The 27,951-nt window shown below is 42.3% G+C and overlaps 1 protein-coding gene across 1 annotated transcript in view; it reads right to left on the bottom strand.

Annotated features, from left to right (window-relative positions):
- The window catches only part of chl1b (cell adhesion molecule L1-like b), a 68,079-nt gene that overhangs the window by 4,566 nt on the left and 35,562 nt on the right, over positions 1–27,951 (bottom strand). Inside the window, exons 2-24 of the mRNA XM_054616370.1 lie at positions 27,668–27,864; positions 24,126–24,234; positions 23,751–23,941; positions 22,955–23,077; positions 21,846–22,016; positions 21,564–21,590; positions 21,289–21,403; positions 20,998–21,179; positions 19,786–19,917; positions 18,294–18,425; positions 17,314–17,425; positions 16,882–17,048; positions 16,623–16,788; positions 16,377–16,501; positions 15,901–16,002; positions 15,357–15,554; positions 15,062–15,132; positions 14,072–14,294; positions 12,838–12,953; positions 12,398–12,602; positions 12,140–12,262; positions 7,277–7,456; positions 544–675 (exon numbers count right to left, since the gene is read on the bottom strand). Of these exons, the coding sequence (XP_054472345.1) occupies positions 544–675; positions 7,277–7,456; positions 12,140–12,262; positions 12,398–12,602; positions 12,838–12,953; positions 14,072–14,294; positions 15,062–15,132; positions 15,357–15,554; positions 15,901–16,002; positions 16,377–16,501; positions 16,623–16,788; positions 16,882–17,048; positions 17,314–17,425; positions 18,294–18,425; positions 19,786–19,917; positions 20,998–21,179; positions 21,289–21,403; positions 21,564–21,590; positions 21,846–22,016; positions 22,955–23,077; positions 23,751–23,941; positions 24,126–24,234; positions 27,668–27,770 (3,205 nt within the window). The 5' untranslated portion in view covers positions 27,771–27,864. The remainder of the gene's footprint in view (positions 1–543; positions 676–7,276; positions 7,457–12,139; positions 12,263–12,397; positions 12,603–12,837; positions 12,954–14,071; positions 14,295–15,061; positions 15,133–15,356; positions 15,555–15,900; positions 16,003–16,376; positions 16,502–16,622; positions 16,789–16,881; positions 17,049–17,313; positions 17,426–18,293; positions 18,426–19,785; positions 19,918–20,997; positions 21,180–21,288; positions 21,404–21,563; positions 21,591–21,845; positions 22,017–22,954; positions 23,078–23,750; positions 23,942–24,125; positions 24,235–27,667; positions 27,865–27,951) is intronic.

Raw genomic sequence — 27,951 nt, 5'->3', positions numbered from 1 at the left:
GACGACAACCTGATGGCCATTAGCCGTGAATAATAAAGCTGATAAGGACTCTCATGTCCCCAACAGGAGGAATAACATTGAGATACCGCGGAGCTTATGTCATCATTCCATGCTCGGCCACCCCGTGTGCAGCATTTGCATTTTGTCTCGCTGTGGGCTGCACTTTGTTTAGATTGCTGCTGGGCAAAAAAAAAGAAGCTGTGTGTTTTAATAATGCCAAATTCAAATGTTGGACATACAGTAGAAATGCTTATTTTCCTATCTGTACACAAGCCCTTTTTTATGTATGAATTTGCATTAAAAAATAATTTTGTGGCTGGAAGCAAAAATAAAATCTACTTCCTGTAATGGCTGCCAGTGTGATTGATCATTTTGCTCATAGCATCAAACAGCTGAATAGAAATATAATGATGCTCCCAGCAGCAATTACTATTCAAGCAAGGTGATGTGTGTGCGTGTTTGTGTGTGTTTGTGTGTGTGTGTGTGTGTGTGTGTGTGTGTGTGTGTGTGTGTGTGTGTGTGCGTTTGATGGCGAGCACCTACCAGAATACTTCCCTCCTTTATTTCTGTTGACAAAGCAGGCGATCAGCACAATGAGGGTGAGGAGAGCGATGGCGCACATCAGGCCGATAAACCAGCCCTGGGTGGATATTCCTCCGTGGACGCTGGCCAGACCTGAGGAGGACAAAAGCCGGTGACTTTGACACGCCTTGGCCTTTTCATCGGGACACTTGATTGAATGTTTGCATCGACAAAGCCTATCTGATGCAAAAAAAAAAAAAGGCGGAGGGGTGTCGGGGCTGGCCGCTGATTGGAAACGGTCCAATATTAATATTAAACAGCCAATCCTGCTTGTCTAATTAATCAAGTAAAGGGGGACGCTGTACAAATGTAATTCCTCTCGGCGGGTCCACGGCGGCTAAATTAAATCCGAGCGACAACACCGAGGACCACACGCCGAGGCTCGGGTCACTGCTCAAGGACGCGCCGGGCTGCACCACGAGAGGTCATTTTAGTTTTGCCTGCTTTTCTTTCTTTTTTCTTTTTGCTGTTTTTGATTCCCCCCCCTTCCTCACCTGTTAACCCCGTCGTGATAACGTCTTCAAATATACTAGAATTATCGAGCCAGCTGTTAGGAATAAGGCGCACAGTGTACTCTGTCCCAGGGTGGAGCCCGTCGATGACGTGGAAGGTCTTAGAGGTGTTTAAGGCCTCTGATATCTTCCAGACACCCTCACCTGTGCAGAAGGTGAACGATCAGGATGGGTTAGTACTGGTGACGACAACACACTACTAATAAATCCAACTAAGGTATGAATGGAGGAAGATTACAGGAACAACACACTATCACTAAAACTCACCCATCACAAACTACCATAAACTACCAGAGACCATTAAAAAAAAGTAATATGAGCTTACGTTTGTTCATATATGCAATATAAAACTCTGTGTGCTCTCCTCCAGATATCCAGCTGATATTTACGAAGCTGTCGCTAACAGCCGAGCTAAAACTCAACAGGGCCGGGACTGGAGGTGAAATGAGAGAAGATGAGGGGGGAGAGAAATGGCAAAAGAGTGGTTAGTGAAGGACGCAGCAGATCAAAGTCGTCTAGGAGGGGGGTGGGGGCGGCGGGTTTTGTTTCCTTAACACTATTGTAAGGAGGTTTCTATAACGTCTGAGAGGGGGGACATTGGGTGAATCCTTCGGCGGCAAACGGGACAAGAGAAATGTGGATAGTGAAATGGAGATAAGAGGAGATATACAAAGACTTCAAGAGACATTTGCCATCCAAACTGTGTGGTGGTGTTTAAATGTTCTGCATTGTTAGAGGGAATTTGTTTTCACAAAAGGCCTCATATTTTACCTTAGAATATTTCATTTTTAAATCTATAACACTTAATAGTTTACGTTCTTATCTTACAAATCTGAATCTCTTAGAATCAACAGATATGTGTAAAACTGTTATTTTATCTTTCTACTACATTCTCTTCTATAGTCATAGTTAAGTGAAAGAATGTTAGAAGTGTAAACAAAGAAAGGCTATGTCAAATTATTTCAAGGGACATACATTAAAGGGTCCCTGGTTATTATTTATATTTTAAAGGGTCCTTGGCTGAAAAAAAAGAGATTATCTGTTTTAGGAATACAGAAGGTCAAATTACCCCTATACTCTTTTTACTTGCCAGAAAAGATGCAAAAAACCCATAAACTGTGCTTTTTATTTCTATGTCTTGTAATATCTGGCGGTGAATTGTGTTTATTCCTGTGGGTTTATTATTTTTGGCATTAAAGTCAGTCACATTTAATGGTGTTTAGCAGAGCTGAAACTAATGATTATTTTCATTACCTATTAATCTACTGATCATATTTCCCATTAATTAATGAACCCTTTAGTCTTTGAAAATATTAAAATATGACCAGCAGCTGTTCAAAGGCCCCGAGGTCACGCCTTCAAGTGTCTCATTTTGTCAAACTCAGCACGCATACATTTTTATTTGTATGTGATATAAAATTGATAAGAGCAACAAATCTTCACATTTGAGAAACTGGAGAAGAGGAAAGAACACTTTAACTTAAAAATGAATCTGCGATCAAAGTTGTTTCTTTCGATTGACTAATCAAATAAAAGTTTCAGCTCTAATTCTTAGTAAAAAAAGAAATATATAAATTTGAATCTGCCTTTGAAGCCAACCCTATCTAATTTAATTCCCATTAGCAACAGTGAGGACATGAGCCCTATGTCCTCACTGGTAGCTACAGCCCTGGTTATACTCTTTTTCTTTGAGGATCCAATTATAAGCAGGATTTAATAATTATATCATTTGCTTTGAAAGCAAGATCAAAATCCCTCTGCTTTAAGCTTGGTCTGCCTCACACATATCATGTAATGTAGCCTTTTGACACCCTGCTGCGAAGACAAACAATCTAATAATGTAGTGAATGATGTGCATCATTAGTATGGGGAAAGTGTGCTTTGACAGCAGCTGTCTGAGCCAGTCAACAAAGCACAATCCACTTCATTTCCCCACGGCAAACATGCAAATCTTCCGCTGTGTCCCCAGCTCAGGTGCGTTATTTGCTCAGGTGATAATTCTCCACGCAAGGACACCTGCGCTGCCCGTCCCAACCACTGCAGATGACACCCTCTGACTAATGTTGATGGATTAGTCTGCAAACTATGCTAATTCCAATCATTGGCACTGAACGATAACTTGGACTGACAAAGGCCCCCAAAAACTAAAAATATCTCAGGGCTGGCTGCAGTGTTTTGTCACCGCGCCCCTCAGCTTGATATTAAATGCTGTAGAAAGCAGCTGCTCACCCAGCAGGGAGCTGGTGCCCTGGAAGACGTCCCTTCAAAGTCAGACGGCTTTTTTTCTTCTTTTTTTTTTATAAGGAGAGGCCAGAGAATATTCTGATATAGAAGCTTTCAACAGCTCCCACTTATCCACTTATCTCAGTGTCTTGTAAATATCACCCTCCCAGTATGAGCTCCCACCTCCCCGGCACGGCCCAGGAGGACGTTCCTCCTCGCCATCTTTCTCTCAGCTCGCATGCTGCCCCCGGACAACTTCTTGTCCTGTGAGCGATGTTGCTGTTTACCCCGTTGAAGATTACATGGAAATGTCAGGTGACTGTTGGGTCAATACGCTGATGTGTACTGGGGAGGTGGGGGGGCCGCCGAGGCCCAACAAATCAATCACTGACAATTAGACATATTTGTCCCCTTCAAGTGACTGCACTCTGCAGCTTCACTGTCGGGCTGGCGAATATAGATCTAGTATCTTAGGTTTCCCCTTGGTACAGCAGAGAAATTAAAACCAGCTTTTTCATCAGCATTCTGCAGAAGCCCTGTGAGGTAATGAGGAAACAAAAAAAATTAATCTTGGGATCAATTCTTTAGTTTTTTTTTTGTTTTGTTTTTATCCTTGAAACTTATTTTTTTCCTCAGGAAACGGCCCAAACGCACTGAAAGCATCTGACCCGTGGGTTTTGAAATACAACTATTGTTTTAAACGGCTGAACTCACACCCAGTGTTATGAATGTTGAGCATTATCAGGTCAAGCTGCCTCTACTCCGACCTTGCTTAAATTTTGACGCAAAAAGGCATCCAAAGCCATTTTGTCTGGTTGTGCCTGTTTGGAGAAAGCTTATGGTATTAAATGCTAAGGATATTTCCCCGGAGGACGATATTTTATTAAAGAAATAAATGATTGAATTCATAATACTACTACTACTGTTGCTTTTACTGGTTAAAATGACAAACGGCGCTGGCTGATTGGTCACATCAGCTGTCACTACTTAACGTTAATTCAGTTTGTAAATTGATGGTCGGTTTCCGGTGCTCTCTGCGGGACTCTTCTCTGTCTGTACTCATCAAAAGATTGTTTATGAGGAAAGAGAAGCTCCACTCAGTGACACCACTCTGCAACGAGTTTTCTCAGTGTTTTTTGTAGTCCTATGAACTCTCAACAGATTGACAAATCCTCAATTTAGAACTTATTATAAACTTATTTATATAATTTCAATAATTTTCAATATAATTGTTGAGGGGTATCTGTACAAAACACAAATGTTGCCAACATAGGGGCCTTTTTTCACAAAATACTACTAGTTCTGTGTTCTCAAATCAGATTCCTGCAGTGCCCCATGGGAGCATCAATTGTTACATGTCAAATGAGGCATGTCAATCATCACTCTTAGTGAGTTTGGGCCTTAGGTGTTTGTTGTAATACACAGAATATATTTACCTTGTGTAAAGAGTTAATGGAGAAAGTAAAAACTCACCTGAAATAAAACATAAATGCTAAGTCCTATTTAGAACATTTAGTAGTGGTGCACTTCAGCCTTTTGTGGCAGTAATGAGTATTACAACAACAAACACTTTTTTTTACCTGTTTACACTACAGGGGGTAAAAAAGAAATTTAGAGAAATAATCCTGGAAAAACTTTTTTCCGCCTAGCAAAACTTTATCTCAGAAAAAAGAGACATTATTTGTTCATCAGTCATGAACTAAGGACAATTATAGAATTAATATTTATAATATAAGATGCTTTAATTTTTTTTCCTTAGGGCTTCCATACAAATACAATGGAGCTGTTGATTTGCCTGTCAATCCTTGTTTGATAGCTAAGTAGCCTTCATAATAAAGGGTTATCACGTTACCTAGCAACTGCAAAATGTTTCTGACAGCACACAGACGTGTATTTAGCTTCCTACTTTACTATATTCATCCAAAAGTGTTTCGCTTGTCTCGGTGGATTGATGCTTGTTGTGTCAGAATGTGCAGCAGCTCTACCTATGGAGGAGCGAGTGGGTTTGGTCACTGGGGACCTTGGAGTGCGTGGAGGTGAGGGGGAAGCTGACCTGCCTGAAAAGAAAGACAGACCTTGTGGTTATCAATCGGGACCGAGGTCGGGGCGCTACGTTCTACTGTTAGCACGCATGCTATCTTCAGTTAAACTCTACGATTAGTATCTAGTCACGTCTACTGTGAAACAATCTAGAAAAAAAAAAAACATTTTCCATTTTTTATACAAAAGGTGAGATGTTTTGTTTTTTTTACTTGATGTTGCCTTTTTAAAAGTTAATTCATTTTATTTTTGCACATCTTTGATAGTTAGAAGAACGGCTGCTGATGCTGTTCCTGGGTTTGGCTCTTAAAGCATCATTTATTTCCTCAGCTTGAGCTACGACACGTTGCACTGCCTCTGCTGTTGTCAGGATAAAAGTCAATATTCGTTTACAGTCACTAATGAGCCCAGATTAATATGAATTTATAATTAGGTTACTCATTACCATTGCTATTAGAGAGGAAGCCACAAACTTTATCTAAGAAGTTGACAATTTTCTAATGAAAGGAGGCATCGGAGTGCTCTCTGCTGATGGCAAGGGCAAACAGCAGACAAGGTCAATTATCTGCAGAGGAGCCGAGTGTTTGGAGCTTTTTAATTCCGTACAGGAGGAAAAATAAAATGTGTCGACCTGTTTTAGAGGCAGAACCTGATGATTTATTCAGGCCCGTAGCATCCACATCTGTCCACATTTCTACATCTAAAAGCATGCAACCGCTACCTTAAACAATAATAAACACGGAAACATGTCATACCAACATACAGCAAATTTAGAAATTCCCCAATGAGGTATTCACATTGTATGTGCAAGGTATGACATGCTGCCGTTTTCTACGTGAACACAGAGCTACATACTGAGGCCGACAGTGGGAGCCAAAGTGGGAGCTGCAGGGAGGAGGAAAAAAAAAAGGAAAGACAGACAGAAAGAAAGAAAAAAGACAGAAGGGACAAGCAATGCTAAGCAGATGTTGACACACACTCAGACAATTACAATGCAAACAGTGATCAAAGGTAACGCTCAAAGCAAAGCATGTTTAAGAGGCGTGAGAGGAGGACAATTCACAGGAACGGCACTGACATAAGCACACGTAGAGATAGCACGTGCAACAGCTCCACAAAACGCAATACATTCAAAATGAGTCCTCTTCCCTGTAATTATTTTTTATACATTTTTTGGGCTGGCTTTTTAGCACGCAAATAAAACAACCCCTATGAGCCAATTAAGGTTATTTCCGTGATTGTGAGGATTCTTCCAGTAAACATGAGTAATCGCTCGCGCATTCAACACCTGCAGCGTGTTTTAACATCAAGTTGAGCCGTTTTTTTTTGTTGTGTTCAAAACAACCTGAATGACGCACTTAATGCCTTTGGGGTGCGTTTGTATTAAAAGCGACCAGCAAATTATTTGCTGCTGACAGCATCTGTTCCTGCAGTTTCCTGTTTCATTTCCTGTCCGGTCGGTCATCGTACCCACCGCGCCCCCCAGTAAAGCCGGACCCTTAACAGAATACTTACCCAGCAACTCTTTTGTGATTACACAATTCAGTATCAGAACCTTCAGTTTCCCCTCCTGCTCAAAGCAATTCTCTTTCTTAGCTGATTGTTTCATTGCTCACGCTCTCCGTCCAATCAATAAGCACTTGCTCTCCTGTGACAGTGACAAATGAAAACCTCCACGACGCCAGTATGAAATTGTTTATCCACAAAAATTACTTACATGGAGATATGAAAGGCTTGGCTGCCCAGGCGTGGATCATATCCTGCTAGTTCAATACCGTTTTGAAATAGTGAAATGGCTCCGTCACATACTTCTCTCGGCCTGAGTGTGTTCTCATTGTCTCCCCCACGCTCGGCCACGAGCTTATCCACACACACACAGCACCCGGTCAATTGTTTCGCGGGACCCTCCCATCACTCACTTGTTTCTAGGGTGGTGGTGCACTCCTCGCTGACAACAGGCCCGCAGCCCACCGTGGTGCAGGAGCGCAGGTAGAGCTTGTATTTGCTCAGGGGCTCCAGGTCGCGTAGGATCCACTTGGTGGTGTCGGGTTTGCTGATGTTCACCTTCTGCAGTGGCCCCACTTCCTCTGTGTCGTTGACTAGATGGAGAAACCAAAAAAGATATAAATATATACACATAAAAATGTTGTTTGCCTCCATCAACCAGTCAAGTTGCAGTTTACGTCCATTTCTGTCCACAATGTCATCAAGTCTTCATTTTTGTGTAAAATTGTCAGAATTAGCATTTGAATTGTTGAGTTATGGCCCAAAAAACATGTTTTTTGTGAGGTCACAGTGACCTTTGACCATCAAAACCTATTCAGTTCTTTCAAGTCCAAGTCTGCCTATGTGCCAAATTTAAAGTTGAAGTTTGTGTTCATAGACGGATGATCTAAAAACATAATGCCTCCGGCCACAGATGTTGCTGAGGCATAAAAAGGATTAGTGCTTTTGATTAAGGTGTGCTAATTACTGTGTAAATACTTTTTATGTTATGTTAAGAGGTAATATACTGGGAACCTATCAGAAGTACAGTTGCATTTGGGAGAGAACTAACCCTTACCCTAGGATTCACTTTGTACATTGAAAAAGTGGGAGATCGAGTCACGTTTTATCGTCTTTATACCCCAATGTTACACCTATTTACAATTCTTTGTCCTGATTGTATTGTACCATCACTGGAAGGGAGTGCCTATTAGCCCAACCATGGCACATACCCTTCAACTAGATTGTAAATATTGTGAAAATAGGAGAAAAGAAGGAAGTGTTTCATTTAACAGGCCTCAGATTCCGTACTGGCTTTGTAATAAGGACACTTTCTCACATGACAATGAGGGTAACAAGTGCCTGCTGCCTGAATGTTAAATCATTACCTTGTACAAGGGCTGAGTAACTATAACAATTTTATATTGTCTTTTTATATTGTCTTAGATTTTGGATATTGCAATATGGTAAGAGTGTTGTCTTTTCCTGGTTTTAAAGACTGCATCACAGTAAAGTGATGTTGTTTTCTAAACTAATAACAGAGTACTTTTATCTACATTTATGATGATCATTTATCAAATATCTCTCTGTGTACATTTTTTTGAAAAGCACCAATGGTCAGTTACTGACATTTTACTCATACACCAAAAGATTGTAAATACTTTTTTTGTACTAGTGACAGTGTGTGTAATAGTTGTACTTTGCCACACACAGAGATGTTTAACTTCCAGCTTGCACTTTATGTTTTGGTGCACATTTCAAATGACAATCACAAGACATTTCAGTGATGTTAAAGAAAGCAAACAACACATACTCACATCTGCATTTTTTTTAGCTCTTGCAAAAGAAAACTTGTCATTTGCTTGTTTGTGAAATGCAAATCACATTTTGAATGGGGTTTTAAGCCAAACAAACAGATCGTGGCCCTGCCTATTCCCGACTAGAATTTATCAGTGCTGTCTTTGTCTACATTACGACGGGGCCTCGTTTTTCACTACCTAAAGCACCACAGTAGGCAGTGAGGTGGCATTTATGTTCTCTGTAACAAAAACAAACGCAGCAGGTGTTCAGGTGACCTTTGCTGTGAAAGAGGTGCAACAGAAACAATGACAGGAATGTATTGGTCTGCTTCTCTTTTTGCCCAGACACCCCCCGCTGTTATCAGAAATCAGGACTTTCTTTTAATTTAGTTGTTTATAGGGATAAAAAAAACAAAAAACGGTCCACTTTTGGTAAATGATGCAGTCCAGGCTATTGCAGAGAAGGCCACGATCATCACGTTTTGACCCTTGTGGACGGATTCTGTCTCTCTTATCCGGAAGCACTCAAAGCAGACAGACGGTGAACGCGATCTTATGGAGTGAACAGGCTGAAGGCTGCAGACTTTGGCTCATCCACTGACTCCAGACAACAACAGTTCCAAAAATCCCTTAGCCCCCCTCTGGGCCAAATATCGTTGGCCTTGTTTAGTGTGAGACGGACCCAAGTCTGAAATCTGACAATGACCCCACGGTTAAGACTTTAGCTCAAATGGGAAAGAAAAAATGGAATAATTTAAATGTAACTCCCACTCGCGTAGTAGATCAGTGCAGTGCAAACTTCACTCAGCCCACTCTTAAGAAGTTGTCATTTCTATTCCATTACATTCGTGAAACACTGTTTGGTAAACTTACTTTTACACACTTTAATTTTTTATATATGTATAAAGTGCTTTTTATAATTTATCTAGGGGTTGTTTATGTCATCCCATCTTATCTTACATGTACTTTTTCATTTATCTTTTATATGACTAGCGCTCTTTTTTGCAACTTTTTACAGCCAAGCTGACCTGTTCTCTCATCCAATATGTATTATTGTAACGTTCATACCTTCACAATGAAGTCAAACTTGAACTGAACTACTCTGCCACCCAGCAAACAATAACTCAGTAAACCGCTCCGAGCAAATGAAGCGACAGAAAGGATGGAGTTTGAGCCCTCGTCTTCACCTCTGTGACACACTTATGTATGCCTCGCAAAGTGATGTGACTATAGCTTCCAGAGAGGCAGGCTGGTGGTTGTTTTGTCTGTACCGGTCATGCGCTCCTCGGGGCTGTAGAGTGGGCCTTTAAGGTGCTGTGACCAAGCCACCCACTCAACGCTGATGGGGGGGGGGGGGGCTGTGAGATACATTCAGCATGTATTCAGTGATGTAGAAAAGAAAACTGACATTAACTGTCTGTAGGAGTTCAGTGAACAGCTATTATTATTGCTATAAAGTGTACTGGTAGAGGGAAAAACCTGTTTCATGCCAACATGTACTGGACGTATTCCTCCACATGTAATAGAACTATGAGATGTTGAGGAATGAGTGAGGAAAATCTGCAATAATGTTTTTTGAATATCAAGATTACTCGTGATGAGTAAACAGATATTAAAGGGCACTCAGTTCTGCCTTTGTGTTGAATTTAAAAAAGTGTGTATTTACGCCCAGGTGAGAATAGTCACACAGCTGCTATTTACACCCGTCCAAGTTGAATATGCTACCTAATTTTGCAATAGTTTGTTAGCCGAAAGGCTTTAGGATTTATGAATAGTAGTAATAGTAATAGTAGGCTAGTCGTAGTATAAAGATCGACAAAGTCACAGTTTGCTATGGTTTAGGCAACCAAAAATACTTGGTTAGGCTTTGGACAAATAAACACAGCCTAAAGTAGGCTACATACACACATACAGTATCTAATGTCTGCCAGGGTCAGGTGTACATAGCATTGTTGGCTAAGTACACCTGGGTGCTTATGGCTTATTTCCAACATTATTTTAACCCAACATTAAATTCAACATGAACTGAACAAGGCACCAATAAGCAAAAAATAATGAAAGTTAAAGTGAGGTTCTCTACGGATACTTTTTCAACTTTTGCAGTCTTTGTGTTTTACCGTGCGAGTTGACATCGCAATGACTATAAAAAAACACACAATATAATTTAAATGTAATATCCACAAAGAATTCTCATTCAAACAAATCTCTGTTAAATCACTGTCGATCAAGGAGAAAACAAAACTCTGAAAACTCTGAAGCACATGCATTAACGAAAACTCCAGACTTCTAAACTATGAGCACAACTCCATTGTTTTCACTCAAATATATTTTTTTAACCCAGCAGTAATGATATCTTAAAGATTGCCATGTTGACCAACTTAATTCGAACTATTAACTTGACACAGTGATCAAAAGGTTTCAGGCGGGAAAAGTGTCACTTCAAAGCTGGTTGGTTTAACTGCTCAAACGCCCTGTTGTCCCCACATGCTTGGCTTGTTTAACCGTGGTACAACAGGCCGTCCTGTGAAAACCTGTGAGACGTGACGCCATTACGGTGCTGCGCTGAAGATCGGGCGTAGACCGCCATAAACAGCTGTGCTGCAGCTTGAGCTTCCCTTTGTGTCGCCGATGATGATGATGCGCCAACAGCTGGATGCATTATCCTCAACAATTTTACACACATGACTTCCCTCAAGGGGACTTAAAAAAAGAAAAGGAAAAAAAAGTCACACTTCGAAAGAGCCCATCAGCTTTATTGCTGCGGTACAATGAAAACGTCCTCTCATGAAAGTACCGCGCGACACTTGGGCTCCTCTTGTGCAGCGGTCGAATCAAACTCAATTAGGCGGGAAATGCTGCGCTTAAGACGTCGTTGGGAGTTACAGTCACTGGCTACGTGGTAACTTTTGTTTGACGAGCGAGTGTCTGCACGTGCTGGAATGCGCTCAGTGTCTGTACCCCCCCCGGTGAGCTATGGTGAAGATGCCCCCCCCCCAGACAGGATGGGGTCAGTAAAGCCGGACCCTTAACAGACTGCGACACCGTGGCCTTGCTCAGCACTGGCTGAGCCGTGATCGTGACATCCGGGCCGGCAGACATCACCCTGACATGTCTCCTATACACATACCCTGATCCCACCGCGACCCCGGCCCTATTAGAGCGCCGCAGTGATTTTCCTCCCCCATGTTGAGGATCACGGGTTAGACAATCACCGAGAGCCTCCTCCTGTCCTCCACCAACACACTCCTGTGCTGTAAATACTCGTCTGCATCAATACAACACGGAGATTTTAAATAGCGAGGCTATTAAAGTCTCTGATACGCAGTTACTGTATCCAAATTGAAACATACGGCCTGCATGTTTCTCTTTTCTTCAGAGGATAGAAGTTGAAAAGGAACAGAGGGATGTGAACGCTGTTAAACACAAGTGGAATACATTCCGAGGGGGACACGGCCATTCTATCTGAGTTAGTTAAGCATGAGGAGAAGGGATACGTACTGAGCTGATACTCGAGGAGGTACCCGGTGAGAATTCCATTAGGCTCCGATGGCGGGGCCCAGAGCAGAGAGACGGTGTGCTTCTGTACATCCGTGACCCGGAAAACAGGATTTTTCTCTGGGACTGCGGGGGCAAAGAAGGCAATACACGCAGTGAGCAGTCAAAACTCTGCGACCCAGTTTCCTCGGCTATTATTAGACTTTCCCCCTCAGTAGTTGTGAATCAATACGCTCCATGCTGTTCTTTCACAAATCCTACCTCCCTCTGGGGTTTTGAAGTTGAGGGGGTGGCTGCCGGGGCCGTTGCCCCGCCCGTTGAAGGTCATGACAATGAGGCTGTACTCGGAGAAGGGCGTCAGTCCCGGCACCATGCCGTGGCTGCGGTCCCCGGGGAACGCCAGCATGTGCTTGTCTCCGTGGCTTTTCTTTATGTCGGCCAGACTGCGCAGACGCCACCAGTTTACCTGAAGAAGACACACAAAGCTGATCCTCAGCGGCAAGACATCAAACTTTGTATGTATATGTGTGAGAGAAGGCTGATTTATTGTGGGGGGGGGCGTTTTTCTGGCAGTTTGTATGGGAAAACATCAAGTAAAGGCGAGACAGAGTGGGGTGAGAGGAGCAAACGTTTTGAGCGAGGTCAGGGCTGCTCCCTTTTAAGCTGTGTCTAAAAGCAAAGGTCTGTTTTTGAGGTATTACCCTGTAGCCTCCCAGATGTCCATGTAACTTGTCCTTGTGTACACGCGTCCAGTTAACCTTGGCCACTGAGCTGTTCATCACCTCCACAACTACATCATTGGGTGCAGCAGAGGGAACTGCAAAGGCAAACACACACATTAGAATCTGCAGTAATCTGAATGCACATTAAGGAAAGACAGAGCAGCTGTTGATTTCATTACTATAATTATACAGCTACCTACATTTACTGGTCACCTATTAGGGGTTGATAACAGTGGGCTCTACCTACAGTCACACAAGCTAATGCAACCTTTGTGGTTACTAGATGTAAACACTGCATTCAATAACACCACATTTGAGTGAGAAGAGTCATGACCTGAGGTTACTTCCTGGGGGCAAGTCCAGAAGAAAGCTAAACAACAGGAAATACAGTAAACTTCTTCACATGCTTCTTTTTATTTAGAGAAACTGTAACTACTACTTTACACGACCGCGAGACCGAGAGTCTAGGGCAAACTCTCAAGTCCAAAACATTTAATTTCACAAAGTCAACCTGAGTTCAGCAGAAAGGGAGAAAATGACATTTGATCAAACCACATGTTTCTCCATAACATTATAAAGCTACACAACGCTATAAATGGTAGTAATGGCTGGGGGGAAAGTTTGTGAACTTCAACACCGAGAAACCAACTCCAGACATATCATCACATGGTTTTATCCACCAGAACTATCTGCAAAATGTTCTCACTGAAAATAGCTATAAGAAAAGAGATGCAACTGCTCAAAGGTCTTTAGGAAACCCTTTATATTGTCATTTGGTTTGTGAGCACAAAGTTTTTTCTTCACAATGTAATTAGAAGAAAATCTATAATGTTGTTATACGTGTATAATAATAATGTTGTAAATATATATAATTATCTAATATTGGGTTCAAAAGCATATTTAAGTGCCCCCTTTTAGGCAAATTTATTTTAAACAAATTTGAGGCAAGTGAGAAAAATTACTCAGGTGATCTATTTCCTAAGACTGATATAAATTGTGTTGGCAGGATAATTTTAAAGAAAACATTTCATTTGTGGAAACAGGTGAACAATTTGTCAAGTGTTTGTTTTCATAAGTCATAATCAGAGAAAACAATAAAATGTACTACAATTTATTTAGACTTAGAAAATGGATCAACAGTATTTCGTTTTTCTCACTTGCCTCATAAGGCCTCCGTAAAAGTCAGATGATGTCAACAAAGACCACTACTCACAGTCCTCCCCTGAGTAGCCGGTCACTATCCTGGGCTCGGGGCCCCAGCCCTGGTGGTTCCTGGCCTGGATCTTGATCTCGTAGGGCACAAAGGTCGGAGTGTTGTTCACCACAAACGAGTGTCTCTTCACCATGTGCTCCTTCCAGTCCTCCTCCACGTCTTGTCTCCTGTAACTCACCTTGTACTCCAAACCAGGGCCGTTGTGCTCAATGGGGAGCAGGGGCTGGATAATGGGAGGAAATGAAAGCAGAAATGAAAAAGGTGTGAAGGGTCTCATAGAGACATTCGGTGTTGCTTTGGCCGCACAATGTCACTGCCTCCGTGGGATTACAATGACAACCCGGTGAACTCTGCTTGGAACACTGGCAGTGTTCTATCCCGCAATCTAATAATGGAACAACTGACCTGGTCTAGCAGCAGCATGGCTTTTCTTTGATACAGGGCTTGCTAAGACATCGCAGATGAAAAGATTTATCTGCTCACAGAAGTCAGACCGTGAGAAATAGAATGAGATACCATTATCCGCAAAAGCAAATCATTAACAGTGGGAGAGCTCATGAATCCAGGATTTGGGGACTACGTTACCATGACAGGGCAACCAGATAATAAGTGAAGGAGAGATTTATCTTTTTACAATAAAAGCTGAATATATTACCATACTAGTTAAAAGAAGAAGAAGAAAATCATTTTCACAGCTCTCCTTTCTCTTTTCTAATCAAAGAAAAGGAGCAGCTTTCATTGGAAATGCATTCAAAGTGATCTCAGAAAATGGCTTTTCTAAAGATCTGAACCACAGAATGAAATATCAAAAGTCTTTTCTTTTAAATTAAATTCCTATTGGTAATTGCCTATGAAACATTGTTAGAACTTCATCTCTGTTCTTTCACTTGCCCAAAGTGTAGCAGATGTGAATAACTCACTGTACAAAGGTAGCTGACATTATAGAATGTGCGGTAAGAGGATAATAAAAGACCAAACTCTATTTCTTACCTCCCAGTTGATATCCATTTCATATGGCAAATGACCTTCGATTTTGATATTTTCTGGGTTCTTGTCAGGGGCTGCAGAAAAAAAGGAATATAGATTTTGTTGCTTTTGTTAGTGGAAGAATTCTCTGATGCAATGGGCACACAAGAGAGCGGGGTTTTCAACAAGAGCGGAATCAATTATGTGGCAGGTCTGAGTCTTTCAGAGTTCGCCGAGTAGCAGCGTTGGCAGCTCCAGTGGCCTGGAGGACCTTATCAAGAAGTATGACAAACAATGAAAGAGGAAAAAAGCCTCGCACCTGCTGGAGGGGGCTTGTATCTCTCCGTGGGCTCGCTGGGAGGACCCCTCCCCACGTCATTGACGGCGGACACGCGGAAGCGGTAGTCCACGTGGCCGTGGAGCTTGGGCACGGCCTGGTTGTGGTTGCCAGGTACGCGGAGCAGCTCCTTCCAGTTCCCCGGCTCCCACTGGCTCTCCTCGTACTCAATGATAAACTCTGTTGACAGGCAGAAAGACAATCAGAGCGGCCCCTTGCTGCCGCGGCTCTTGCCAAAAGGATTGCTTATCTAACCACCAGCTGTGCAGAAAAAAAAAAAAAAGAAATCCCTCAAAACCCTGCTCTGGGCTTGTGTATCCCTAAGGGAGGCTAATCATAAGTCATGCTTGGATGAATCAATAATAGACTCATATTGTACAAGATGGTATCGAAGAAATCTATTAACATGCAGGAAGACGCCCAAAAACGTCTTATATTCAGTGCAAGAAGCACTGACTTAGCATGAACCACGCTGTATGTACTGACACCTCCACACACAGATGCTCCATTTTGAGTTTCTTCTTACCTATGGTGGAGCTGTTGTGATCGTCCCCAGGGATCCATTTCAGTTTCACACTTTTGCTCTTGTGTTCAGACAGTACCAAGTACTCGGGTGCATTGGGGACGTCTGAAAAACCATCACAACAACATGGCTTTTTGAAAATCATAGACACATCAATCTCTGCAGCAAAAAAAAGGCCAACGGGAACAACTGTTCAATCAAATCAACCCCGAGAGCCAGAGGATGTGGAACGAGCTGCATCGCTGCATATTTCTCTTAAACTTTAACACTTGGAATATAACTCTAAAAAATAAAAAAAGGGGGCGATTGTCAGACACAACAGTGAGCTAATAAAGCTGTGTGTCTGCGGGTCCATGCTCCGCTCTGGCTCCCTGACATATTGATCCCTTTATGAACGCCTCATACATAAATGTATCATAAGGGGTCCCTGATCCTTTTGGCCCCGGAGCAGAAGTATTGTTCGTTATTTGTTGGCTCACCTAGCACCATGAGCAGTGCCGAGGCCGTGTCTCGGTCCACCGGGGTTCTCGCCACGCACGTGTACATGCCCTGGTCCCTGTGGCTCACGTTGATGATCTGGAGGATACCGTCCTCCACAAAGTATCTGTTGACAGAAAGGATGGAGGACTCAATATTGATTGACAAAACTGGAGAGTAAAATCCAGTTGGGATTGAGTCTGAAACGCTGTAGATATAAAAAAATAAAATAAAATGCAGCATCCTACCTTGAATTCTCAGTGTGGTTGAGGCCTATCGCCACATCGTCTTTTTCCCACAGGAGCTCAAAGTCGTTGCTGAAGGACTTGTCGTACTCTGCGAGGCATGAGAGCTGGGCCGTGGTACCTATTAAGACTTGCAGGTCCTCCTGGGCTGCCATTATTCTGGTGGGATCTTCCATAGGCGCAACCGCATTAGTCACATTTCAAGGTCTGCAAGCAACACTTTTTACAGGCTTATTTTTTTTTTTTTTAAGAAGCTGTTTACCTTTCACGTAGAGCATGGCATCGACGCCGGACGATCCCTCTGTGTTTTTGGCCAAACACGTGTACTGTCCCGCGTCCTCCTTCTCGGCGCTGTAGATCTCCAGCGAGCCGTTGTCGTGAACGAAAAACCTCGGCCCATCCACGGATTCAGGGGAGTCGTCTTTGCTCCTGGGGGAACAATCAGAAGTAAGTTCAATTAAAGTGCTTTTGATTCCAAATTAAAAATGAGCACAGCGGCAGTCTGACTGTATAAACACACACACTGTGAAAGTTGCAGAACAGAAAGCAAGTGTAAAGTTCTAGGGTTACTTGGAAACAGCATGTCACCGATAGAGAAACATGGTGTGTGTACAGAGGGAGTGTGTGCATCCAACGGTTGAGATCTACTGCTCTCTGCTGGCGTATGGGAGGTAGAAGCAAACTGAAAACTTACCAAGTGATGGTAGAAGGAGGAGAGCTGAAGACCGTGCAGTGCATCATCACTCCCTTCTCCTCCACGGCAGAGTAGTCCTCCCCCTCCTTGGTCAGAATCATTGGGGGCAGATCTGTGAGAAGCAGAATCTGATCAATCTGAGGTCGTTGAGAAAGCAGAGGATGCCCTGATGTGGATATTCCGCCACGGAAGAACCAAGTTGGGGCCCTAAACTACTGGGCTACTTTCAGAGTCTAAAAAACAGGAAGGTAAGGAGGCAGATAATCGCTGGTTAAATGAGGCGACAGCGCTGTTAATTGTCGGCTGCTTTGTGTCAAAAAAAATAAGACTCAGCTGTCAGGTTGTCAGCAATGTGTGAATGCAACAAAAAAAAAAACTGAATCAAAGACGAAAACAATGGAATAATAAGTAAGCCGGGCTCGTGAACCTTATCAGTTGTAGCCAAAGCCTTCTATTAAAATGCTCTGTCTCTCCTAATTGTTTACAAAGGCAGCCGCCGGGACTTAGCATTCAGCGACTGTCCAGCTTTATTAACTCCTGTGTCACCGAGAACAAACTCTGCAGCAGTCTTTCTTTTTTTTTTATCTGCACTTGTAAAGCAGCACATGTTTGTCTTATGGCCCCGAAATCAGTATGGAATTGAGGGGTGGGGGTACTTGTTAGCATATAAATGGCAGTGAGCTGATGCTTGTTGCTCCACAGGGAGAACCGCTAGGGCCCAGAATGAGGGAGTTACAGCTCGTAGACAGCCCCTCCTTCCCAGGGCTCCTCGCTGCTTTATGGGCACATGCCAACATCAGCGCCCGGCTCTCCGGCTTGACACATCAGTCAGCAGCGCTCTCCCGATGACTCACTGCGAAGTCTGACACTTGCTCGCAAACGCTGTGAGACAAACGCCGCCGAGAACGGAATCTTTGGTATCCTGTTTTTTGACGGCGTAACTGAAAGTGGTGACGGCCCGCGGAACCAGAGGCACTTACTCATAATCATGATGTTTGCGTTTGACAGAAGGGTCCCGTGCTTGTTGGAGGCCTCGCACTGATAGACGGCGCTGTCAGACTCTTTGGCGTTGTGCAAAACTATGGTGTCATCAAACACCTTCCTGTTGGCCCCTGTAAAAAAAACACATACACAGTTATAGTTTTCAGATCAGCACCTTTCATGCTGCAACTCTGTATGCACTAAGGTCGTTCCATTATGGCAAAAAACTCATAATCATGATTATTTAACACGATTAATTCATTGACTTTGTAAACATCAGCCAAAATGGAGAGGTTGTATCCATGAAGAACTTTGTGCTTTTGTAAAAAAAAAAATCATAAACACATTGGGTGTCTAGAGATTAACGATGATGTCCTGGCCCCACAGTGGTGGAATGAACTCCCCACTGACGTCAGAACAGCAGAGTCGCTGCCCATCTTTCGGCGCAGGCTGAAAACTCACCTCTTCAAGAAGTGCTACCCTGAGCCTTCCTCGTAGCACTTATTGCACTCGTATTAGTTCGTTGCACTTATTGTATTCGTATTCGTTTATTGCACTTATCCTATTCGTATTAGTTTGTAGCACTTATTGTATTCGTATTAGTCTGTTGCAATTATTGTTTTCGTAGTAATTTGCTTCTGCACTATACTTTTGCTCTGGCTTATGCTTTAAGATGCTTGTTTAAGAAAGGAGATGCACTTATGACTTCTGGTGACTAGTAGTTCTCTTGAATACCTATGTTGAATACACTTCCTGTAAGTCGCTTTGGATAAAAGCGTCTGCTAAATGACTGTAATGTAATGTAATGACAAAGCAAAAAGGTCACAACCACAAAACCCGATAACAAGACTGAGTCCCTGTTTCAAGATGGGTCGGGTCTGTTGCAGACATTGCCGCACACTCTGACGGCACTGAGGACAGTCCATCCCGTTTGACATTCATGCTGGGAGCAGCTGTCCCCCCCCCCAACCCCCCCCAGGGATGGGGCACAGCGAGCACCAAGTCCAAGACCCTAGTAGGCTTCGAAGTCCAGGCAAGGATGCTGCAAAGCCCATATCGAACAGCTGTCCCTGAACCCACCCCAGGCAGATCCCACCCGTTGAAAAGTGTAAAAATGTTTTGGGTTCATTAATGTGAAACACAGAGTAAAGGAAAGGGGTGCGCCGGATTCATAAAACGAGACAAAACGAGAGCATTGCGGCAAAATGATCGTTTTGTCACGATTATCTAATATAATTGTTAAAAAAAAAGTTAAAAAAAAACAAGTAATTGCCCAGCCCTAGTACGACATTAGAGTCTGGACTTTTGGGATCTCGGCTTTAATTTCTCCAACAAACCTCTATATTCCAAACCAGCCAGGTCTACCAACCACTTTTAAACACTCTCCCCTATGTAAGAAGTTATGTAATAAGTTGTATTTAAAAAATGAAAGCAAAAAAACAATAAAAAAGTATTGAAGAGGGTCTGATGTGTGATCGTCGTGGGACTGACCCTGCAGAGGTTCGCCGTTCACCCTCCACGTTATCGTCGGCTGAGGGTTCCCGCTGGCCGAGCACTTGATGAGCACGTCGGAGCCGATCATGCTGAGCTGACTCTCAGGCTCTGCCACCCACTCCGGAGGCTCTGTGGAACACACAATCAAACTGATGAGTGCCATTATGAGAAAGACGTTAAGCGTTCACAGAGAGCGGACACAATCACGGTGAACAGTTGGTTAGTTATATATACGTTATTCAGTACGAGAGGCCTGCTGCTGTAAACGCTGCATTCACAGGTATGGCCATGACAGACATGAGAGGTACTGCAGCTGCCCACTGTCTACTCCTTCACTTCACATATACTTCACTTCACATATACTTGACATCAAACTATATTAACCTTTGAATAAGCGTATAGGCACAACATATTGTTAAAGATGAATCTATTGGTATTCAACCTTGTGAGCTTTTATATAAAACCAGTGTTCCATTGAGTTTCAGCTGTCTTATCAGTTCCACCAGAGACACCTTTACTCTCTAAACTTCTCACATGGCTTCATCAAAATAACTGTTTGATACCCAAAGAGGTGACATTATTCCAAATTTTACAAAACAAAGATTAGAGGAAAGTCCAAAATATGTATTCAAATATGTGTATTAGAACATTGCTCTCTCTTCATTCCTGCCCTTTTGATCATCGTGTGACACCTCAGATTTATCATGTGACCCTTTGATGGGGTCTGATCTTTAGTTTGGGAGCCACTGGACTAAAGTTCCCCAACGGTACGTACAGGAAAATACTTAAAATTAGCTCTACTTGCATCATTATTAAAAAGTATAATAATGTCATAGTTAATTATATATCAGTCAAAAGTCCATTTTTACGCAAGGATTACTTTTACTTTGTTTCTTCTATTTGGGTTAGCTGATAATACTGCTGTACTTCTGCTTTAGTAAGCTTCTGAATGCAGGAATTTAACTTAATGTAATGCAGATGTTTTACATTGTCATATTCATAGTTTTACTTCATTAAAGAATCTGAGAACGTCTTCCACCGCTGAACCTAATCAATATATTAATATATTAATAAGAGCTATTAATTCTGCTCTACAGGCTTCTTTAAACAAAGTCAAAGCCTATCATTCAAATGATTTGACCACTGAAACATTTCCTTCTACGTCAGACGTGACAACACCAAAGTAACTTCTCAGCACGCTGTCGTTACCTTCCACTGTCAGTGTGAAGTAATGGACGGTTTCTCCCAGTTGGTTCTTGGCCTTGCACATGTACTTCCCGCCGTCTTCCTGGTCAATTTCCGGCACAAACAGCAGTTTCCCATGATTCCCCAGTTTGGCTTTGACTGGGAGCTGATGACCCATCTTCACCCACTCAACCTGTGGAGTTGGACTAAGAGAAAGGGGGCAGAGAGTGGGTGTGATATTGACTATATGTGACAGAAAATGACATTTGAACAAACTATACAAAAATCTGTACGATATTTAAACTTATTACTTACAATCCCTCAGCAATGCATTCCAATTTCAGGTCCTCTCCTTTGACTAGCCGTGTCTCTGATCTGCCACCACCAGAGGGCATCAGAAGAGAGGGTTTCCTCTCATGGATTGCATTAGCTGAGGAAGCATAGCAGAGAATCAGACGGTAGAACAGAAAGCAGACGGCTACACTTTCATATTCTATACATTTGTACACATAAACCTGCCGTCGTACACACAGCTGTTTACAGATGACGCACAGCTAAAGTGTGTTTTGTTCTAAAAGCTCCAAACTTACCAGCCTCAGGACTCATGCCACTGTTTTCTGAAATGGAGGTGGATGAGACAAAAAAATTAAAGATAATGAACATGAGGACAGCGTGGATCACTGACAAACATCACCAAGATCAAAACCACAACATAAAACCAAGGAGACGCACGTAAACAAGACAGTATGACACTTGGATGGCTTTTGAAGTGCAGCTATGAATACAGGCTCATCAGTGAACCCGACTGGCAATGATCAGTGCTCTGAAAACAGACTCGGGTGTAGAGACGGAGACGCTGAAGTGACACCTACTCGTCTTCACAACGACGGACATGGCGTTCTTCTGAACGATGGTGCGTATTCTGGGGAAGGCGGCGAAGCAGCAGTAGTCCCTCCTGCTGTCCTTCTCCACGGCGTGAGAGAAGTAAAGGTCTCCGTTCAGGCCCATGGACACCCTCTCGTCCTGCTCGATGTGCTGGAGGTCTGAGCACAGAGGGAGGCAGATATTACATCATGAGCGTGGTGGTAGAATGTAACAAGTACCGTTCTTAGGTACAATATTAAGGTACTTGTTCTTTACTTGAGTGTTTTGCAACTTTATACTTCTATTCCACTATATTTCAGAGGGAAATATTGTACTATTACTACATTTCTCTGACAGTATAGTTGCTATTTGCGTTTTAGATTAAGATTCCACTTAGAAAATAGTAATATTAAGAGCTAAGTTCATGAAATGCAATGCATTTCAAAAGGTAAACCAAGGGTTTCTGAAAATAAATGCAAAGATTACAGTAAAGTCCACACAAAAATACAAATGTGTGCAACAATTTATTTATTTATTTTATTTTGTACCCCATTATTGATCTCACCTTCCCTCACATTTATCTTGTGACCATGTGGAGGGGGTAGCATTGTTAGAAACTACTGGTTTATATATCGATACACAAACCAGTAGAGGTTTTATAGGCTTTATAAGCATATAAAGCGGTTAAAACTATCTCAACCTGCTGTAACAGCAAACTGCTGGTTTGAACAATTAGTGTTTGTTTATCATGAGTTTGTACTGACTGATGGTTTATGGGCTTAATCAAGAGATATCAAGGTTATTTATCCTTCCTTTTGTTTTGTCTTTTTACCCCTTTTTTGTTGTTGTTTGTTTCTCATCAAGTTGAGGGGAGGACCATTGTATAAGCCACTGGCTTCTTGAAGCTCTCCTGACACATTTAATATTTTTTCAAGATTTGAATTTTATACAGTCTTATGTGTGTGCAAAATGAAAATAAAGGTTCAGGAGGTTAGAAGAACTTGACATATTTTGATTTCTAAATAAACCTAAAAACAGCAGGTCCTGGGTGGGAATGAAAGGGCGTATTATTACAAAAATACATTTGTTTTTTAAACTTATCATAAATATGACTTACTGATAGTCATCCAGTAGATCTGGAGGGGAGGTATTCCTTTCGGTGGATTACATTGTAAAATAAAAGGCTGGCCTTCCTCCACCACGAGAGGTTCAAGTGTTTCTTTAGGGAACTTCGGAACATCTAGAAAAAAAAAACAGAACCTACAGTGAGCTACAGGCATGAATGAATCAAATATACCATGCAGTTCTCTCCATTTCCAGAAGATGGCAGTAATAGCATTCTTGGATATAGTGGGAGTCTTTGTTTCATTCAGTAGATTGAATTCTTTGGGATTTTTTTCACTTGTTGGCCAGCAGAAACAAAACACACATCACTGCTACTATTGTGTGTGTGGCTTGTCACCGCTGCTGAGTGGCTGAAGCCCTGCCAAACGTAGTCCCCCATGGAGAGGATTTTCTTTGAGAATTTATGTACTGTGTTTGGGAACAAAAATGGAAAAGTAAAATGTAGCAAAGGAAATGATGGAGAGGCTGAATCACACTCCATGCTTTTTTTTTTATTTTTCATCCAATGCAGTGCTGTAGATGAGATGGTGCAGTGGGTGGAGAGCTCGGGGAGCCTCAATGACTTTCTGCCCCGTCCAATACAATGGGAGGCTCACAATGGAGAGGTGCAGTCATTACACACGACTGTTGGCCCTGAATCACTTTGAAAGCACTGTAACAGAGCACCACACACACACACACACACACACACACACACACACACACACACACACACACACACACACACACACACACACACACACACACACACACACACACACACACACACACAGATGTATGCTACTCACGGGGCACAATGAACTCAATCTCCTTCGATATGGCGGTCCCCAGTTTGTTTGAGGCGTAACAGCGATAGGTTCCCTGGTACTCTGTAAGGTTCCCATTATTGGGTATCACAAAGGTCCCAGAATTCTCCTCTTTCATCAACCGGGGGTCTAGAGAGGGGTCGAATTCCTGGCCATTCTTAGTCCATCTGAATCTACATGAAGAAAGGCGGTATTGAAATGTCAAGTCCTTCAGCTTAAAAAACGGCTCATTTTCCAAAAAGATCTAAACCACATGCAACATGTTGATGGCAAACTGTTGTTTTTTTTGTTGGTGTGTGTCTGACTCTCCGTTCTCTCCCTCCTCCCGTTAGGAGCAACGCAAGGCTCGGTACTCACTCTGGCTCAGGGTTCCCTTTGGCTTCACACGTCATGGGGAAGCTCTCGTCAAACGGGAAGGCGATGAGAGAGCTGGGCGACTGAGCCATGATGGTGGGCAGCTGCTCAACTGGGTGACAAACACAAACAGGCATGGGAATGTGAGAGACACCACACATGCAATTCAGAAGTATGATACTACGAGTAGTGGTTCCCAACCTTTTGGACTTGTGACCCCCTCACAATGAAGCAATATCTACTTGTGACCCCCTCACCGCAGGTTATTTAATTTAGCCTTAATGAAGACATATTTGTGAGCAGTTCAAATGAAGAGCAACTTTTTACTTTTAAGAAGCTTGAAATAGTAAAAGTTTCCAGACTTCCAGAATAGTAAAAGTTTCCAGACTTTCCAGAAATAAACAAAAAAGAAAGAATAGAATTGTATTATTTTATTCTTTCTTAGCCCTTTAATCATATCGTGACCACTTTTCTTCTTAGGGCCCCTTGGGTGGTCTTGGCCCCCCAGGTTTAGGGGTCTTCCCTGGCTCAGGATGAGCCTTTGGGGGTTGACTATGCACCACAGTAGGCATGATCGACCCCCGTACAATTAAGGCAATGAGTCTGTGTACCCATATTTATAATAAATGTATGCATTTGGCTGTTATCTCCAACCCAAAAAAGTATATCATGAACAAATGAACAAGCCAACAAACCTACGGACTACAAACCAACAAACCTACAGACTACAAACCAATGTTAAAGGTGTATGCCACCAACTTCTGCTCTGCCAGCTACATGGAGATGCCAGTTTTGGAGCCGGCTAGCGGGGTTAAACAGCCGGACAGCCCGACTCTGGATGGGAAAAACTGTTATCCCGTTAGCACTATAGCTTCACAGCGGAGCTTTCATGCCCAGTCGAGACAATGCAGCTTAGCTGGCTTATCCAGCCAAAGCTGCATATTGATGAGAGGGGAGTAGACCGAAAGAAAGTCAAAGATGTTGTATTTAAATTTGTGTTCTGCTGGTTCAAAAGTTGTTTGATGAGGTAATTTCCCTTTGGCGCTGGCTAAAACATCTTCGGAGGGTGTTCCAAAAAATGACTCTCTGCAGGAAAAACCCTGAGGTTGGGAACCACCGTGCTATGATAATTATGATTATATGTCTGTCTCTATATACAGAGTTCTATCCCAAAACATTATACGTCATACAATACTGAAAAGAACACAAGTTTGACTTATTTTGAGAAAAGTTATTTTGTCAATAGAGTTGATGGTTTGCTATTTAAAAGAATTTTGTTAGATTTGTTTTATTTTGGCATAAAACTCATGTGGTCTTGAGTTGTGACACGTGAGAATCATGGAACAAACGCAACAGGATGAGCATGAATAGTACTGTGTGACCAAGTGTGAAGGGAAACGAGGGCATGCCATGGGTCCTACGAAATAGAATGCCAAGTATTATGGAGTCATGACTGATGACACATGAGATTCAGATCCAACACATATGGCTGTAAGTAAAGCTGCCGCTGTGCTCAACGGCGAGCCAAGCAGATTAACAGACGAGAGCAGAGGATGTCACTAATACCAGCTACGATACGGCAGAGTGAACTTACTGTTTATATGAGCTAAAACTACAAAATCCATGGCAGCAAGGGGGGGATAAACAAAGCAAAATCAGTCAGCAGTTTGCAAATAATCTCTTCATGTCACAGGCATTCTCTACATAAACCCTTTTGAACACACACATGAGTAATGCAAAACAGAGGACTGAATTAAAACGATACTCCGACATCAACAAAATACTTTTGTCTTCTCTGAAAAACCTGTTTGAACTGTTCTTTATCAGGCCCTTAAGAGATATTTCTGAATAATTCAGAGGGAGAGGTTTGATATGCGTTTCCAAGGAAACTGGGATACATGCAGCTCCGACACAAAAGAGACAAAAAAAAAAAACTGACTCAAGCAGAGAGTAGCCGTAAATATATTCAATTCACAGAATGCTTGATGATTGTAACAGTCCGTGGTGTGATTCATCTGCCTCTAAATTATTCTACACCTTTTTCTTCCTGTTAAAAGCACTTCAAGATAAACCAAGGACAAGTTCTCCTTAGATGGGCATTAACAATTCTAAGACTCCTTTTGTAAGACTCCTGTTCTTTACATACTCCGCTGCATCTTCTTGCTTTATAAATGGCTGTTTGCACTTAGCTTTTAAAGTGTGTTTGATAAGTAAGTGTCTGTTCCTTCACAATTCAGTCGATTCATGCTGAATTGTTACACCGTAAAACATCAAACAGCACATGAATGAAAACAAACATTCTTTTATTATTTACCTAATAACACGCTTTTCATTTTCACAGCCATTTCATAACGAGGCCATCAAGTGTTCTGACTTGACATTAGGATTTGAATGAATGTGTTGCTGATTGTTCAAGAAACGCAACAAATGTAATTTAATCTAAACAAAAGTTATCGGCACAAGAGCAGACTTCCCAGCATGCATTGCATGAGGGTTAAAACCATAGACTGTATATACGGAGTGGTTGTAGAGCCCAGTATGTCACCCGTTGGTTTGTGGACTGCTGTTTTGAAGTGTCGTGTTTGGCATTTTGGCCTTTGCCATCTTCGCTATCCAGCTAACCAAAATTGACCCAAGAGGGTGGATTTTAGGCGACGAAAATGATTACAAATCGTCTTGTTAACTGAACACACACTGTGGAAGGGTTTAAGTTCTAGGTTAAAATGACAGGAAACTCTCAGACCAGACAACGCAATGGTAGCAACCTGTCAATCCCAAGGTAGCCATGCATTAAAGCATACCCTGCTTTATGGTCTATTTTACTCTAATGGGAACATCATTTACTAAATGAACATCATGCTGCATTGAAGAAGCCTTGACACTAGAGATTGAGACCATAAACTCATGTTTACAATGTAAATCAAGTGAGAAGTAGGGTCATTTTCTCATAGACTTCTATACAAACTTACTTATTTTTGCAACCAGAGGAGTCGCCCCCTGATGGCCATTAGAAAGAATGCAAGTTTGAGGCACTTCCATATTGGCTTTACTTTACAGACCCGGATGTTGGGTTAAACACTCTAGAAACCCTTTTATGATTTCTGTTGTAGTTTAAAGGAAAAATACATGATGGAAAAAATGATTTTTTTAGGTATAGTTCAGTTGACTCACATTTTGAAAGCAGCAAGAGAACATTCAAGTCAAGTGTACAAGCAACATTTTAAAGGGTCAGTTCACCCAAGTTAGGAGAAAAATGACTTTCTAATGTAGCGCTTTAGTTATCTCCCCATCTTTACTGATCATTTTGGTTGCAGATTTTGAGATATCTTTCTCTTGAATGTATGCCTTCACTTCAACATAATGGAAGTGAATGGACATTTTGTTTGTGGTGTAAATTTAAAGTTGTCTTTGCAGAAACAGTGTCTCCTTTTCTTTGATAGGAAGTTGTTGCTATAAAAACTGCAAAGTACTGCAAAGTACATTTTTACTACTGCTATCATTGCAACAAATGCAAGCCCTCCTGCATAACCCAAGACGGCACTCACCCTCCAGTGGGATGTCGATGGCTGTAGTCGTATAAAAGGCACAAACACAGGTGATGAAGACCAGCACGGCCACCAATCCCGGACTCCTCTGCTGCAGCCTCATGGTTTCTCCTTGAATCTCAGACGTCCTCAGGAAACAAGTGCTCTCTCCTACTCGATCCTCAGTGCATATCGCTGGCGCTCCGAAGATGCGGTACCTGTGAGAGAAGCACAGACGGAAGAGGCCCCATGAATCCACCCACGCGTTGGCAGACAGAAAAAGGCAAACCCCAAACACAACAAAT

Source organism: Anoplopoma fimbria, chromosome 17 (genome assembly GCF_027596085.1).
Source record: "Anoplopoma fimbria isolate UVic2021 breed Golden Eagle Sablefish chromosome 17, Afim_UVic_2022, whole genome shotgun sequence".
NCBI lineage: Eukaryota > Metazoa > Chordata > Actinopteri > Perciformes > Anoplopomatidae > Anoplopoma > Anoplopoma fimbria.
Note: the sequence above shows the minus strand (reverse complement) of the source record. Positions and strands in the feature narration are given on the sequence as shown.